Raw genomic sequence first — 19,238 nt, 5'->3', positions numbered from 1 at the left:
ATAATTAGTTTTCAATTATAAAAGACTTTTTTTGGTCTGTATCTTCTTCACTTGAAAGTGTAGAAATTCACTTCTTCACTTTTTCTGAAATTGCAGCTATATAATTTGAATGTATACCCTAATTTATATGTGAGTTCCTCTTCTGAAAAGACGAGTTTCCTCCCATTGTATTTTGATTAGAAAAAAAGAAGAAGAGAGGCTCTATTTCTTTAATCCATGACACTTTCCTGGAGTTGCATCTATACAATTCCAAGCTTTAGTGTATTGTTCTGAGTTTATTGAATAAGTTCAAACTCCAGAATATTATCTTGGTGCTGACACTGTTACGGCAAAAATGGAAGCACATTTTATATGTCCTCAAGACATGAACGTTTATCCTTGCCAAGCGAAATTCCCAAAATTATGCATTGATGATCCCTCGGAGTACATCAATATTTTACATTTCGTGAAATTATTTTAAATATTTGAGATGGACTAATTCAAGTTAACCCCTAAATTGAGTTAAAGTCAGTGTTCAAATTGGCAAGCTCCAAATATTATCCTGAATTTCGAGCTTATAAAATTAAAAATTGATCAGGATGATATTTTGGAGTTTGAATTTATACAAGTAAAATTTCATATCAATGTCTAGAGATAATAATTATGCTGCATGATTTACTCAAACGTCACGAAAAATTCTTGGGGTTTGAACCATTTTTCCTGGAAAGTGAACCATGACAGTTCTATGGAAGTAGGAAAGTTAAATAACTACACTGTAAGGGTAGTTTAGTCTTTTCAGTGTATCCGGATTAGTTAAGTTAGTCAACCTTCCATTTATTAGTTAATGATGTAATTAGTTAGTTAGTAATATAAAGTTAGTTAATGAGTGTGTATATATTTATATACACAGAATTGTGTACTCAATTCAATGAATAAGAAATACACAACATTTATCTCTCTAAACTTCATCTTCTTTCTCTCCTCTCTCATGCTTTCTTCTTCTTCTCCATGAACTTGAATTAGGGTTCATGTTACATTTCAATTAATCACATGGTATCAGAGCGATTAACTAGAAATTCTAGTTCTTAAATCGATCATAAGTTTCCGCATTTCAATTTCGAAAGATTCTTGTTCAAAACTGGAAATTCTTCAAACCTTGAAAAATAACAACAATGGCGATTGATGAAAGCTAAAGTAATCGTGTGCCTTCAACAGTACCAAATGTTGGTTTATCTGGAGTGGATCGAGCAGTGAAAATCGATTATAATCATCCTCTTTATCTTACACTTGCGGATCAAAATGGTATTCAGGTTATCTCATTTCAATTGACTGCAATTGAAAACTATGCAATGTGGAATCGATTAATGTGATTGGCATTATTAGGAAGGAACAAGTTAGGTCTAATTGATGGAACAAGGAACATTTCTCAGAATATCTGTGGAATTGATGGGAAAGATTAAACGTAATTGTTCTTTCTTGGGTAATGAGTGTTGTTGTGAAGGGCTTATTAGGAGGCATAGTGTATACAACAAGTGCACAAGTTGTATGGGAAGAATTGGCCGAAAGATTCAACAAAGTTGATGGATCAAGAACATTCAACGTGCACAGGGAAATAGCAACTCTGACTCAAGGGACATCATCTGTTTCAACTTACTTTTCATGACTTTCAGATTTATGGCAGGAGTTTGAGGCCTTGATCCTAACTTCTAAGTGTAACTGTGAGAAGTCTAGGGAATTTTCTATCCATTTACAAAATTTGAAACTATTTCAATTCTTGATGGGGTTGAATGAATCTTATAACCAAGCAAGGAGTCAACTGTTGTTAATGAGTCATATGCCTTCACTTAACCAAGCATATGCTATGATCCTAAGTGATGAAGGAGAAAAGGCAATTGCAACAAATTCTGGTGTGTTAGGTGTTAATCGTGCCTCTGTGGGAAATATGGATATGGTTATGTATACTAGAAATGGTGGAAATGGTCAGAAGTTCAAGGAACCATCCGGTAACACTAACAACACTTACAATAATGGACTATACTGTGATTTTTGTAAAATGAGGAACCATAATAGACTTGACTACTGGAAATTGCATTGTTATCCTCAAGAAACTAAACAATCAGATGCTAGATCAAAAAAGAGACCATACAACACCATGAATGATTCAAACAACAAGTACAAGCAGTACCATCAGTCTGGGAATTCTACTGCTTATAATGTGATGACAGTTGAGAGTGATGGTCAGTCTGCTGCAGTTACTAATCCTATGCAGTTTCAAAATACTAGTCTCTCAAGTGGTCAAATTGGAGTAATGGAGTCTGGCATAAGCCAAAACATGCATATGGGAGCTTATCCTTTCTCAAGGCAACAATATGATCAAATTATGGGATTGCTGAACAACAATACTCCATCAGACATAGCTTTTTCTACAACTGCAGCAGGTATTGATACTGATGTTTGTAAATCTTTATTAGTTTCCAAGAGTGATAAAGATTGGATAATTGACACTGGTGCTACCAATCACATGGTAGCTGATAAGGAGTTGCTAGATAAAAACTCAATAACTGAGACTGCTACTCCAAAGTAGGTGTTCTTACCTAATGGAGATGTTTCCTTAATGAAACATATAGGTTCAAGTACCATTTCAGATAGAAGCATATTAAAGAATGTGTTTGACATACCTCAGTTTCAATTCAACCTCATGTCTGTTTAAAAAATTACCAGAGAATTAAGTTGTTCAGTTAATTTCTTTCCTAATTTATGTGTATTTTAGGATGTATACAATGGCGAGGTGAAGGAGATTGATAGAGAGATGAAAGGGCTCTACATACAAGAATAAAATGATTGCACTGATTGCAGATGGATCATGAGTCATTAGCTAGATAGATGTGCAACTGTGGCATAGAAGACTAGGACATATGTCAACTACATGTTTACATAAAGTTTTTCCATTAAGAATTGATGATATTGCTGAAACTGTCAAAGGATGTACGATATGTCCTTGTGCTAAGCAAGCTAGACAGTTTTTCCAACTAGCTTTATTAAGACTTGTGTTGCATTTGAGTTGGTTCATATGGATATATGGGGTCCCTACAAAACTACTACTTTTGATGGTAATAAGTACTTCTTAATGGTTGTGGATGATTTTACTAGAATGACTTGGGTGTTTTTACTCAAATTGAAGTCTGATGTATGTGTGGTGTTGCAATACTTCCTCAACTATGTGAAACTCAGTTTGACAAAAATGTGAAAATAGTTAGATCATATAATGGTACAGAGTTTGTCAACTCAGTCTGTAGACAACTATTTTAATCTTTTGGTATCATTCACTAAATAAGTTGTGCTTACACCCTTTAGCAGAATGGTGTTGCTGAGAGGAAGCATCGACACATTTTAGACGTAACCAGGGCAATCAGGTTTCAGGGCAAAATACCTCTAAAATTATGGGGATTGTGTGTTCAAACTGTTGTTTATCTGATAAATAGAATGCCAAGTGTGATACTACAAAACATGTCAGCTTATGAAAAGTTGTACCTCAAAAAACCAAATATTGCACATTTAAGGGTTATATAATGCCTATGTTATGCTAATAATTTACAAGAACATGATAGACTCAAGTCCAGGTCAAGAATAGCAATACATATAGGATACTCATCCACTCAAAAGGGATACATTTTATTTGATATGGAGTCAAAAATACTATTTGTAAGCAGAGATGTTCAATTTAGTAAAGATACTTTCCCTTTCACAAACCAAGGTTCAAACTCATTTACCTTATTTCCTTCAACACCATCAGACTATAGCTACAGGAGTCACTAGACAATACTACACCAACCACCTCAGATACATGATCAAAATCTAATACAATCAAACACATCAACAATTACTGAAAACCAACCAAATCAAAATCCGATACAGTCATCAGACACACCAACAACTGCTGAGAACACTGTAATATCACCTCAGTGTCACGACCCAGCCCCGTGGGCCGCGACTGATGCCCTACTTGGACACCCAAACGGACATACAAACTAAATAATCATTTTTAAACAGAGTTGAGAACGAATATTATCTTGCGCGATTGCGCGTACAAAACATTATATCAGAATCAGTAGAGGCGGCGGAATATACATCGCCGAACATATGCACATATATCAAAAAGCCGGCAAGGCTATCAAATATGTCAAAAGCCGACAAGGCTGTCAAATGGCACAACGGCCCAAAACGCATATACAAATGCACGCCGACAAGGCTGCCACAAACATATACAAAATGCACGCCGACGAGGCTGCCATAACGAATAGAGTCATGCAAACACATCCGTACAGAAGTAGGCAAACACACCCACAAATACGTCTACAGACCTCTAAACAGACAAACCGAATCATATGGCGGGACAGGGCCCCGCCGTGCCCCTGAACAAATACATATATACATGGCGAACGAATATATACCAAAATGTGTGCTCTGAAATGAGAAGAGCACTCCAAACAGCAGAAGAGGGTGTCCTAAATGGGTAGATCACCAAACTGTGCGTCTGTACCTGCGGGCATGAAACGCAGCCCCCGAAGAAAGGGGGTCAGTACGAAATATGTACTGAGTATGCAAAGCAGAATATACAGAAAGCAAATCTGAGACATAAACGAAATGGAAGTACCAAACATAAGTGCAAATCCAACATATCAAAATTTGCTTACTTTAAAAAATATGTAAGGAATGCATAGGGTACAGAAGAATATGGTCGCCCACCCGTCGATGGCGCCATAACACAGCATAACACCAGAAAGTTTCAAATCTCCGTATCCCCGTCACATATCACATCACAACATAACGCCATACACAGCATAACACCAAATATAGGTGGAACCCGACCCTCTTTTGCGAGTAGCTCGGTGAACCATAAACACAGCATAACTCCGGAGTATATCAAAATGCGCACGACAACAGAACCGGCCCGGGACTCGGCGAAAGGAATAACAGAATGCACGAGTAGAGTCGTGAGTAGTCATGTGCATAAAATCATTATCATAAATTCAAACATAAGTAAAATGATCATATTTGAAATCGGAATAATAATCATACCAAATTCTTTCAAAGATTCTCTGAATTACATAAAGGAAAGTCGCGGGACCCACGGACGGGTATTTACCCAAGTCGGGCCCGCCTATGAAAAACATACGTATCATACATAATGCAAACTTTTATAAAAATATTGGAGTAATCCGAGCATTTATGTGAAATGTATGGCATTCAGAAATTCCGAAGTTCTTTAAAGTGAAACCTTTTTGCGCAAAGTTTGGAAAGCGATTATTTCAAATACATAAAGGTTCATATTTCATCAAATCATACATAAGAGTGCCAAGGAACATATATAGATCATATCATGCTCGGATTTCGGATTTGGAATTTCCTTAAGGCTCTAATCTAGCCTATGTAAAACTAAGACATGCCAAAAAGAAGGGAGGTTGCTTTACATACCTCGTACGCACTCCAAGATGGCCAATATAAAGTAAATTCCAATCTACGCCTCGGGCTCCCCAAGGTCTACAAATATGCCAACGAATATCCAATATTAAACATAGGCACTTAAGCCATTTATTCCAACTAACATTAAATTCTACAGACAATTCGGCAGCATTTCCCCTATAAATAGGTCATCCCGAGAATTTAACTCGCTCAAAATCAACAACAACAACCACAATAACCAACCTAGCAACATCGATAATCAATTCGAAAGGCAAAATAATAATAGTAGCTCTCTTTTACACCATTCGACAACTTTCCAATTATTCAATTCAATGGCTTACTTTCAAGCCACAATATCGTTCGTACATTCGATTATTAACCCAAACCCATACTAACAACATTCAAGAACATTCTAAACAATTCACATAATTTTTCCAACAATCCACAATTTCTCCAAATTTTTGGCCGAAAACAGCCCCTACCCGTGAGCAGCCCACTGGGCACACTTCCGACTTTCAATTCATGTTTTGTATCACAATTCACAATATAACGATACCATTTTCATAAAATATACAAATTACATCAACGCACAATAACCCTCAAATCAGCCCGTACAATCTCAACATCAATCTTAAGTCATTAAATGCTCAATTCCAAACTAAAATTCGTAACGACGACACGAAAGCGCTTAAGCGATAATAATGCGATATTCGGCATAATCTATGACTCACATTCATTCACACTACACATATTCATATGTTAATGGTTCTCATATATAAGGATTGCATTAAATGCACAAAGTTCTCCAAATCAGTCCGCAACGCTTACTATATCAATTCGGGACATTTAACTCTCATTTCCAACATACAAATCATCACAACAACCATTACGACGCTAAGCGATATTAATTCATTCTTTGCTACCATTTGGAGGCTATATACACGGCTACACTACACATATACATGTATCGATGATTTTTATTCTCTTCTCCACTCTACGACAATCAATATGCTACAAGCAATTAATTCATCAACCCAATACCACACCACACACATATACTTCACACGGTCAACACACCCAACACAAGACCCAACTTCAACATTCCATATTTCATGATTTTTATCCATTTTAGCATACTACAATATGCATACAACATTTATAACTCCAAAAACAAGATTAGAACTCACCTTTATTCTTCAATCCACCAATAGGCTAGGGTTTGTAAATGGGCAAAATGAGTGGTTGAATGACCCAAACAATACTTCCACGCTACTTAGGGACCTCCAAATAGTGGGTTTATACCAAAGAAATAATTTTAGAGAGGCAAAAATGGGACTTGATTTTTCTTGGTTGTGGCTGAGAACCATGGGGGAGTGGAGGCTCTCCAAGTCTTGTTATTTTTCTCTAAGTGTAGAAGTGGGAAATGAGAAAGATGACTTAGTCTTCTTTTTTTTTTTTGTATCCACAAATATCTCCCTTTGTTTATGGCCCACACATGTGTTGGACCAATTAAAATTGGCCACACAATGTGTGGGACCATTTCAAGTCCACACGGCCACCATGGCTTTTGGTGCAAGACTTTTAAATTCCATTTTTATGAATTGTGGTCCCAATTTTTCCTAAGTGTCCAATGCCATCAATTTCATATTCAACTTATGTCTCAAAATAAAATCAAATGGTCAAAAGTCCCGACGTCAAATCCCGGAATAGTCTTGGCCCTTAATTGTCATAGTTAATCCGGGTTGTCCCAATGTATAAAAATACGGTACGTAACATCCTCCCCCCCTTAGGAACATTCGTCCTCGAATGTTGGATTAATGCTACTAATCTTACTCAAATTCGGGGGAGTTTCTTTTATAGCCATCATATACAAATCGATCACAAATCAACATAATCAAACAAAGAATTTGGATTACCTGAAGGTGCCGAAAATAGGTGAGGATTTTTTTTTTCATCATCTGCTCCTCAGCCTTCCAGGTTAATTCCTCGCGGTTATTATTATTCTGCCACAGTACTTTAACAGAAGCCACATCTTTATTCCGCAACTTTCTTACCTGACGATCCAATATGGCTATAGGTTGCTCTTCATAAAATAGCTCCTCGGTGACCTGTATATCGTTTGTAGGAAAAATTCTGGAAGGGTCACCAATATATTTACGAAGCATAGGAACATGGGATACCGGGTGTACCGCTCCCAAATCAGCTGGCAAATCCAATTCATAGGCCACCTTGCCTATTTTGCGAACAATCTGATAAGGCCCAATATATCTCGGACTGAGCTTTCCTTTCTTGCCAAATCTCATAACGCCTTTCATAGGTGACTCTTTCAGAAATACCCAATCGCTAATCTGGAACTCTAACGGTCGACGTCGTTTATCAGCATAAGATTTCTGTCGACTCGGGGCCGCTAATAGTCGCTCTCGAATCAGTTTCACTTTATCGACTGCTTGCTGGATCACATCTGGACCAATTAACTGAATCTCACTCACGTCAAACCAACCAATCGGAGATCTGCTTTTCCTGCCATACAAAGCCTCATATGGTGCCATCTGAATACTGGAGTGATACGATTTTTATTATAAATAAATTCACTTAGCGACAATGATCACCCCAACAACCTCTAAAATCAATAACACAGGCCCATAGCATATCTTCCGGTATCTGAATAGCACACTCGGCCTGTCCGTCGGACTGAGGATGAAATATTGTGCTATGACCCATCTGAGTCTCCAGTCCTTCCTGGGACGATCTTCAGAAGTTAGCCGTAAACTGAGCACCTCAGTCGGTTATAATAGATATAGGAATCCCGTGAAGTCTTATTATCTCATTAATATACACTCTGTCATAACCTTCAGCCGAACAAGTAGTCCTGCCTGGAAGAAAATGGGCTGATTTCATTAATCTATCAACAATACTCCGAATAGAATCGTATCCGCGTTGAGTGCGCGGTAAGCCTATAATGAAGTTCATGCGAATCGTTCCTCGTTCCCAAACTGAAGTTTCTAATTCCTGAAGCAACCTGTCCGGCCCTTGATACTCGATCTTGACTTACTGACAATTTGGGCATTGGCCAGCGAACTCTGCAGTGTCCCTTTTTCATACCATCCCATCAGCATAAATATTTTAGATCATGATACATTTTTGTGGATTCAGAATGAACAGAATGTCGAACATTAAGTGCTTCGCCCATAATTGATCATCACAGCCCTGCAACGTCAGGCACACATAATCTGCCTCCGTATAATAATATCCTTTTCAGACGAAATTTCAAACTAAGTCTTTTCTTTATCAAAGGTCGTATCTTTGTACTGTACAAGTATAGGATCCTCTTCTATAATCGACGATTCAGCAACTTCTCGAACAAAATCCCAATATCTCCAGAATCGACCAAACGGACTCTAAGGCTAGCTAACTGATAAATTTCCACGAACCAATTCTTTCTCATCAAACTGTACATCAGTCAAACTACCCATGGACTTACGGCTAAGTGCATTAGCTACCACATTGGCTTTTACGGGATGATATAGAATATCGACATCATAATCTTTCAATAATTCAAGCCATTTATGCCGCAGATTTAGCTCCCTTTTGCTTAAAAATGTACTGGGGCTCTTATGGTCCGTATAAATACCAGCGTAGACCCCATGTAAGTAATGCCGCCACATTCTCAAAACATGAATCGCCGCGGATAATTCCAAATTATGTATGGGATAATTTCCTTCGTGCGATTTGAACTGCCGGGGAGCTTAGGCCATAACTTGACTGTGCTGCACTAATTCATAATCTATCCCAATACCAAAAGCACCATAATAAGTAACATACCCGGCTGGCCCTTCGGGAAGAGCTAGACTGGAGTTGAAATTAATTTTTCCTCCAGTACTGGAAACTGCATTCACACGTACCGGTTCACTGAAATTTCACGGTCTTCTGAGTTAACTTCGTTAATAGTGCCGTAATAGAAGCAAAGTCCTTCACCACTTTTCTGTAATACCTGGCTAATCCCCAAAAACCGCGTATTTCGGTCTATGTCGAAGACCTAGGCCAACTTTTGATCGCTTCAATCTTCTGTGTGTCAATTGTTTCTATTTCTACTTATTTTACTTCACTTTCCTCCGCTCCCCCTCTTTTGGGGTTGTGCTTATACCGTATCCATGTTTTTCCTTTATAATCTATAACTTGATTACCTTCGTACGAGATATTAACAAAATTACGAAGTGATGAAATTCTCATTCATAAAGTACAAATCTTATCTAATAGCTGGCACTCGAATAATTTAATTAATATAGCAATTTATCCTTTAATAATCATATCCTTCCTTCATACCCGTTCCTTATCCGTCGTTCTATTTTCTCGATAGTCAAATTACTTAATATTCGCATGATTCATCATTTCATGCCATAGGTTTTTTTTTTCTTTTGCCCTGCATTATTACATTCCAGATCGTTTTTCGCAAGTAATTTCGTGCTTTGCCCGTCGTCTCTTTTAGAAGCTCTGCTTAATTACGTTTCTTACGGTTCACTTTTGCTAACACTTTGATCTCTTTACCTTCCACTCAATTATTCTCTTTTCCTTCCAAAATATCGTCGTATTAGCATCTTCCAATCTCAACCCATAGCAAAACCAATATCTGTTTATCTCGTAACATCTGTATCATACCTTTCACTTTGTCTCATAAATTCTATTCTGTTAATGTCTCCCATATATTATAACGCTGACTATTAAGGTTCACTAAGCGATCGACATAGTCATAAATGGGGAGTCCTATACATACATATATATATATATATATATCACTAGCATTTCTTTTACAAAGCGTCTTCAATCATCTGTTCAAACTCATTCTAATTCTGGAGCTGCGTTGCTCTTTCTCCCTTTTTCACTAATCTAATCCGTCTCAGCCCACGCGACCTTTATAAAGTTTCTAATCACTCCACATACTCTAATTTCCTTTTTGGTTACTCCAAATTTCCTATTTGTCTCTTATGTCCATATTTGCAAAATATTTTGTACATTTCCCGGGGGTCACCCATCCCAGAATTGCTCTGGCCCTGGCACGCTTAACCTTACAACTTTAATGCATTTAGACACGTTAAGGCCGGTATAATTGCATCAATTTCCCTGCACGACTTTTATCACGTAATTTAAGGCAAATCGGGGTCTTAACAACTTTCAAAACGTTCTCGTAGCGGGTCCCACCCCGATCTAGAGAGAATTCTTTTACTTTTCTGACTATATAGTCACCGTGTCGCCTCCTGTAAATCCTCAATATTTTTCTCCTCATGCATATACATATATAATTTTAAACAGCCCACAAATTTAAGTTTTTATTCCACAAATTCCATCTCCAATTAGTCGATGAAGGCTGATAAAATATTACTGTAAGGCATTCTCCAACCACCAGCAAAAGAACACTAAAATCCGACGAACATCGCGAAATCCGTTGGTACTTAATTCACATAATTACCTCCATATTTATACATATGTATATATATATTTTTTTTTTTGAGTCGTAAGTGAATCATTCAATTCCCAACTGCCTGTTATACATTTAGTATTCTTCAAATGAATCGAAACTTAATCGTTGGACATTTTTGCCTTTCACATAAGCTTTTCTGAAGCAACATGTGGTTGGAACATATTCTGATTCATTTAGATAAATTACGAATTTGCTACTCATATATGCTTTCTCGGAATAAAATTTCCCAATCAAGGATAATGCTTCTTACGAATGCCATGGAGGGTACCTCTTAACTTTAATCCAACATAACAGATTCACCCTATCGGTATCGACTTTCAAAACATGTTAAGAACTTATATCTCATTTTCTCTCTTTATATTTCTGGCAAAATTTGGGCAGAGGTTCCTCTGTATTTCTTACTATCCCAAAACCTGTACACAGGAAATACCGACCATGCCTCACAGGGCCAACACATATACGTATTTATATATCATATCGTAGCCACACAGGGCTAACAATTGCAAACAAAAGTACACAGATGTCGAGACTTACCTCACGTGCCCAACTCAAACGGCACCAGTGACATCTTCCTGTTTATTTTTCTTTTCAATCTTCAACTTTATATTTCCGTCATACTTCAAATAGCTTCCCCGACATACATCTTTCATACCATTTCTTACCTGTGTACGGTATAGCTTCCAATATCATCGGTCACTTTCTTACGTCGATACCGTCCTCAGCTGAAATTAAAGGTTAGCAGAAAAAGATTCATTTCCTACGGCTGGCTCTATCGCACGATCTAAGATTCAAAGAAAGGAAACATCCTAAATGCCCTGTAGCCTCCTGTTTATCGATGTGGTGCACAACACACTGATAAACAAGACTCTACTAGGCACGGCCTGTAGACATCCCAAGGACAAACCGCTCTGATACCACTTCTGTCACGACCCAGCCCCGTGGGCCGCGACTGATGCCCTACTTGGACACCCAAACGGACATACAAACTAAATAATCATTTTTAAACAGAGTTGAGAACGAATATTATCTTGCGCGATTGCGCGTACAAAACATTATATCAGAATCAGTAGAGGCGGCGGAATATACATCGCCGAACATATGCACATATATCAAAAAGCCGGCAAGGCTATCAAATATGTCAAAAGCCGACAAGGCTGTCAAATGGCACAACGGCCCAAAACGCATATACAAATGCACGCCGACAAGGCTGCCACAAACATATACAAAATGCACGCCGACGAGGCTGCCATAACGAATAGAGTCATGCAAACACATCCGTACAGAAGTAGGCAAACACACCCACAAATACGTCTACAGACCTCTAAACAGACAAACCGAATCATATGGCGGGACAGGGCCCCGCCGTGCCCCTGAACAAATACATATATACATGGCGAACGAATATATACCAAAATGTGTGCTCTGAAATGAGAAGAGCACTCCAAACAGCAGAAGAGGGTGTCCTAAATGGGTAGATCACCAAACTGTGCGTCTGTACCTGCGGGCATGAAACGCAGCCCCCGAAGAAAGGGGGTCAGTACGAAATATGTACTGAGTATGCAAAGCAGAATATACAGAAAGCAAATCTGAGACATAAACGAAATGGAAGTACCAAACATAAGTGCAAATCCAACATATCAAAATTTGCTTACTTTAAAAAATATGTAAGGAATGCATAGGGTACAGAAGAATATGGTCGCCCACCCGTCGATGGCGCCATAACACAGCATAACACCAGAAAGTTTCAAATCTCCGTATCCCCGTCACATATCACATCACAACATAACGCCATACACAGCATAACACCAAATATAGGTGGAACCCGACCCTCTTTTGCGAGTAGCTCGGTGAACCATAAACACAGCATAACTCCGGAGTATATCAAAATGCGCACGACAACAGAACCGGCCCGGGACTCGGCGAAAGGAATAACAGAATGCACGAGTAGAGTCGTGAGTAGTCATGTGCATAAAATCATTATCATAAATTCAAACATAAGTAAAATGATCATATTTGAAATCGGAATAATAATCATACCAAATTCTTTCAAAGATTCTCTGAATTACATAAAGGAAAGTCGCGGGACCCACGGACGGGTATTTACCCAAGTCGGGCCCGCCTATGAAAAACATACGTATCATACATAATGCAAACTTTTATAAAAATATTGGAGTAATCCGAGCATTTATGTGAAATGTATGGCATTCAGAAATTCCGAAGTTCTTTAAAGTGAAACCTTTTTGCGCAAAGTTTGGAAAGCGATTATTTCAAATACATAAAGGTTCATATTTCATCAAATCATACATAAGAGTGCCAAGGAACATATATAGATCATATCATGCTCGGATTTCGGATTTGGAATTTCCTTAAGGCTCTAATCTAGCCTATGTAAAACTAAGACATGCCAAAAAGAAGGGAGGTTGCTTTACATACCTCGTACGCACTCCAAGATGGCCAATATAAAGTAAATTCCAATCTACGCCTCGGGCTCCCCAAGGTCTACAAATATGCCAACGAATATCCAATATTAAACATAGGCACTTAAGCCATTTATTCCAACTAACATTAAATTCTACAGACAATTCGGCAGCATTTCCCCTATAAATAGGTCATCCCGAGAATTTAACTCGCTCAAAATCAACAACAACAACCACAATAACCAACCTAGCAACATCGATAATCAATTCGAAAGGCAAAATAATAATAGTAGCTCTCTTTTACACCATTCGACAACTTTCCAATTATTCAATTCAATGGCTTACTTTCAAGCCACAATATCGTTCGTACATTCGATTATTAACCCAAACCCATACTAACAACATTCAAGAACATTCTAAACAATTCACATAATTTTTCCAACAATCCACAATTTCTCCAAATTTTTGGCCGAAAACAGCCCCTACCCGTGAGCAGCCCACTGGGCACACTTCCGACTTTCAATTCATGTTTTGTATCACAATTCACAATATAACGATACCATTTTCATAAAATATACAAATTACATCAACGCACAATAACCCTCAAATCAGCCCGTACAATCTCAACATCAATCTTAAGTCATTAAATGCTCAATTCCAAACTAAAATTCGTAACGACGACACGAAAGCGCTTAAGCGATAATAATGCGATATTCGGCATAATCTATGACTCACATTCATTCACACTACACATATTCATATGTTAATGGTTCTCATATATAAGGATTGCATTAAATGCACAAAGTTCTCCAAATCAGTCCGCAACGCTTACTATATCAATTCGGGACATTTAACTCTCATTTCCAACATACAAATCATCACAACAACCATTACGACGCTAAGCGATATTAATTCATTCTTTGCTACCATTTGGAGGCTATATACACGGCTACACTACACATATACATGTATCGATGATTTTTATTCTCTTCTCCACTCTACGACAATCAATATGCTACAAGCAATTAATTCATCAACCCAATACCACACCACACACATATACTTCACACGGTCAACACACCCAACACAAGACCCAACTTCAACATTCCATATTTCATGATTTTTATCCATTTTAGCATACTACAATATGCATACAACATTTATAACTCCAAAAACAAGATTAGAACTCACCTTTATTCTTCAATCCACCAATAGGCTAGGGTTTGTAAATGGGCAAAATGAGTGGTTGAATGACCCAAACAATACTTCCACGCTACTTAGGGACCTCCAAATAGTGGGTTTATACCAAAGAAATAATTTTAGAGAGGCAAAAATGGGACTTGATTTTTCTTGGTTGTGGCTGAGAACCATGGGGGAGTGGAGGCTCTCCAAGTCTTGTTATTTTTCTCTAAGTGTAGAAGTGGGAAATGAGAAAGATGACTTAGTCTTCTTTTTTTTTTTTGTATCCACAAATATCTCCCTTTGTTTATGGCCCACACATGTGTTGGACCAATTAAAATTGGCCACACAATGTGTGGGACCATTTCAAGTCCACACGGCCACCATGGCTTTTGGTGCAAGACTTTTAAATTCCATTTTTATGAATTGTGGTCCCAATTTTTCCTAAGTGTCCAATGCCATCAATTTCATATTCAACTTATGTCTCAAAATAAAATCAAATGGTCAAAAGTCCCGACGTCAAATCCCGGAATAGTCTTGGCCCTTAATTGTCATAGTTAATCCGGGTTGTCCCAATGTATAAAAATACGGTACGTAACACTCAGATACAAGTCACTCAAAATCAAGTTCAACATCCAGAAATTGAACAAATACCATAACCAGTTCAACAACCTACAAAAATACCAGCCAACCAATCACATAGAGGAAGAAAACCACCAACTTGGATGAAGGATTTTGTCTCTCTAAGTATCCATCATGATCAACCATATACACTTCCAAGTACCTACCCCATAATAGCATTTCTCCTACATATCAAGCACATATAGCATCATCCTCCAATATTACTGAACCATCATCCTACCATGAGGCAATCAAAGATCCTAGGTGGTTGGATTCCATGAAAGCAGAAATAGAAGTACTTGAAAGTAACCATACATGGGAGACAGTCACTTTACCACAAGGAAAAAGTCCTATTGGATGCAAATGGATCTATAAGATCAAATACAAGGCATCTGGGGAAACAGAAAGGTTTAAGGCTATTTTAGTAGCCAAAGGTTATAGCTAAAAGAAAGGAATAGACTATCAAGAAACATTCTCACATGTAATCAAGATGAAAACTGTAAGAATAGTATTTTCACTAGTTGTTATGAAGCAGTGGCATGTACATCAAATGGATGTCTATAATGCCTTTCTATAAGGTGATCTTTATGATGAAATTTATATGGAACTCCCGCAAGGATTCAAAAGTCAGGGGGAGAACAAGGTAAGTAGACTCATTAAATCCTTGTATGGATTAAAACAGGCCCCAAGGCAATGGAATGCCAAACTTACAGAAGCACTATTGAAAGCCAAATTTCAGCAGAGTCAATATGATCAATTTTTATTCACTAAAAAGACTACTGAAGGGGTCACTGTTGTCCTTGTTTATGTGGATGACATGCTTATAACAGGGAGCAGCCTAAAAATGATTCAGAACATCAAAGAAACTCTGCAAAAAGCTTTCAAAATGAAAGACCTTGGTGAATTGAAATACTTCCTTGGGATTGAATTTGCTAGGTCAAACAAAGGAATTCTTATGCATTAAAGGAAATATGTGTTGGAACTACTATCAAAAACTGGTTTGTCTGCTGCAAAACCAGCAGTTACTCCCATTGACACCAATGTAAAAATGACCACCAAACAGTATAATGATCTTCTAAGTGATGAACAACAAATAGTGAATGATCCACTAGCTGATCAAGGTCTTCATCAGAGTATCATTAGCAAATTCCTCTACTTAACCATGACTAGACCTGACATCTCATTCAGTGTTCAAACCCTCAGCCAATTCCTACAACAACCTGAGCGTCATATGGAAGTTGTTTTAAGGATCATCAGATACTTAAAGAACCAACCAGGACAAGTTGTTCTATTATCCGGCACTTCTAAGCCAATTCTAACTGCATATTATGATGCAGATTGGGTTGCCTGCCCTACATCTAGGAAATCAATGACATGATATCTCATCAAACTAGGGGATTCTCTCATTACTTGGAAATTTAAAAAAAAAAAACAACGACAACTATGTCAAGAAGCTCTACAGAATCAGAGTACAGGAGCATTGCCTCAACTGTATCTGAAATCATTTAGCTACTGGGATTACTTAAAGAACTAGGTATTGACAATAATCAACCCGTTGAGATTTTTTATGATAGCAAGGCTGCCATTCAAATTGTAGCAAACCCTGTGTATCATGAAAGAACCAAGCATATAGAAATTGACTGTCATTTCATAAGGGGGAAAATAACTCAACCAATGGTGGCAACCAACTACATATCTACTCATGAACAACCAGTTGATATTGTAGACACGTAATTTTTACCCTCCCCGTGTGTTTCACCTTATACTGTTTAAATATTTCTTTTAATTTTAATTTTTGACGTGTCGATTTTATTCTATTTTTATTTAGTAGGCTTATTTGCGAAAATTAAAAGAACAAAAAATATTTGCTATTTTTAGAATATAAGTTGTGTTTTAGTTTGCAACAAAAGAAAGAAAATTTCCCAAAAAATATGTTTTCTTAGTTTGTAAAGTTTCCACAACTTTTGAGTTTTATAAATAGTTTTAAGCTACTGTAATAGTGTTATTTAGTTGGAAGAATTATTTTCTTGTCATTTTGATTTCGTTTCAATATTTTGGGTGATATTTTATTTCATTAAATTAGTTAGTATATTTTATTTCAGTTTAAGTTTTCTTCTAGATAATTCAAGAAATATCTCATTACTTTTGTCTTTTTCCCTAACCAACTCACACATGATACCACTCCCATTTTGACACCTCACCTAGAATAATTCTTGCTCACCACTCCACTCTTCCACAAAATACACACACATCACACAAAAAGACAAAATAGAAAAACAGATTTTAATGGGAACCAATGAAATTCCACCACCTAGCAAAGATTCTCCTTTATCCAAATAGTGCACAGTCACGAGAAAAAAGGACACCTAAATCATCAACACAGCCGTAATACACATTTTGAGGAATTTTTTATGCCCCCATACTTAGCAGCAAAAAAAGAAAAAAAAACACTTACACACATCAGCTCATTCACATGCCCTGAGACAATCTCTTTGCTCCATTTTTCTGTAGGTTAGTCTCGTCTTCTCCCATAAACTAACACACCCCAAAACCGCCATAGAACTACCATCGGAGCGTCGTAGTCACCATTAAAACTACTATAAAATAGCCCTGTTTTCTACCTTCTCTACCATATAAACACCCACTAAAAAGAGCCAAGACAGTGTCTTTTCGATGGAGGTAAATGGACGTTTCCGAGTAGCGTTCAAGGGTTCGAGTTTGTCGAGGTTTCCGGTGAGGCTCTCTGATCGTGTTTGCTATTTCTGGTAGAAGTACAACACCAGATTCGATTGTATTTTCATCTTTCTGACAAGTGAAGGTTTATAATAAATTGCAAGAAGATTTTATTCCATAAAGGTGCAATCTTTATTTTATCTCTGTTATTATCTCATTCGTTTGCTGTATCCCTTTAAATGCTTGTGTGTTTAATTGGTCTCGTCTTCATAGCACATCCATTTGATTTTTTCCTTTAGGTTCTGTTAATGTTATTTGTTGAGTTCATGTTTTAGTGGTAACTATTTGGGTTATAATTGTTTGTAAATTTTGTTGGTTTTTATCTTAGATTGAAAATTGTCTTTTGTTTATTCTTGAATTCAGTTATTGGCAATGAGTTAGGTTATAGAGTGATCTGGAAAGGAGTATAAAATTTGGGTTAAATCAACAAAAAATGAAGGGAAAAAAAAGACAAGATTGGTTTTTAAAGTGATTTAGCAGTGGTTGGATTGAACTAAAATGATCAGTATTATAGTAGTGTAGGAATAAATGATGAGCATTGACTAAATTAAAGGTTCTGGGAAGTTTTTAGCCACTACACTGTCTGCTAACTTCGTTTCCTCGAGCACCTTTTCTACCTGTGGTGCTAACTAGTAAATATGCTAATTTATTCTACTCAATCATTTCTGTTCTTTTGTTTGTTGGTTTAGTCTAAAATAATTTTGAGAGACTAATAGCTAAGGGCCCGACTAATTAATTAAATACTAGTGTGAGATGAGCGAGACGGAGTGCGAATTATTTCAAATCCTGTTGTCAAGTTGAAAAAAGAAAAAAAAAATTGCAAGGGAACGAAATGGGTTGCGAATTTATTCAAAACCCGTTGTCAAAGAAAAAAAAATGACTAATAGAATAATAAGTCTCGGATTTTAGAGACAAATAATTACCTTTAACGCTAGATGAGCTTTAGGCACTTTTCAAGACGTTTGTTTCGATTAAGAATGCGGTTACGCATCTTATTTCGAGACGCTTCAACAACTCAAGGATGCGGTTACGCACCTTGGCCAATGTCATTTTAATAATTAACTCTGTTTCGATTGAGAATGCGGTTACGCATCTTATTTCGAGACGCCTTAAACAAACTCAAGGATGCGTTTACGCACCTTGGTCAATCTCTTTTAATAATTAATCCTGTTTCGATTAAGAATGCAGTTATGCATCTTATTTTGAGACGCTTAAAAATCCGGAATGCGGTTACGCATCCGAGTTAAAACCAATAAAAAGATCAACAATAAAAGTACGAGCAAATAAGGCTCAGATACATAATATATCCAAAGATTAGTTTAAGCTAAGTATAAGTCGATAAAGCGACCGTGCTAGAACCACGGGGCTCG

The 19,238-nt window shown here is 37.3% G+C and overlaps 1 protein-coding gene and 1 long non-coding RNA gene across 2 annotated transcripts; one reads left to right on the top strand and one right to left on the bottom strand.

Annotated features, from left to right (window-relative positions):
* Positions 1-915: 915 nt before the first annotated feature.
* Positions 916-3,728, top strand: LOC132636497 (uncharacterized). Its single transcript, XM_060353392.1, has 2 exons — positions 916-2,417; positions 2,750-3,728. Exons 1-2 carry the CDS (start codon positions 1,757-1,759, stop codon positions 2,779-2,781), a joined length of 693 nt encoding a protein of 230 aa, XP_060209375.1. The 5' UTR covers positions 916-1,756; the 3' UTR covers positions 2,782-3,728.
* Positions 3,729-5,031: 1,303 nt separating this feature from the next.
* Positions 5,032-16,876, bottom strand: LOC132636496 (uncharacterized). The gene is made up of 2 exons (XR_009581293.1): positions 13,352-16,876; positions 5,032-5,520 (listed from the first exon to the last, which is right to left on the bottom strand). It is a non-coding gene; the product is annotated as an uncharacterized LOC132636496 (long non-coding RNA).
* Between the last annotated feature and the right edge of the window lie 2,362 nt (positions 16,877-19,238).

Source organism: Lycium barbarum, chromosome 4 (assembly GCF_019175385.1).
Source record: "Lycium barbarum isolate Lr01 chromosome 4, ASM1917538v2, whole genome shotgun sequence".
NCBI classification, from domain to species: domain Eukaryota; kingdom Viridiplantae; phylum Streptophyta; class Magnoliopsida; order Solanales; family Solanaceae; genus Lycium; species Lycium barbarum.
The sequence above is the reverse complement of the archived record's forward strand: the minus strand, read 5'-3'. Positions and strand labels throughout refer to the sequence as shown.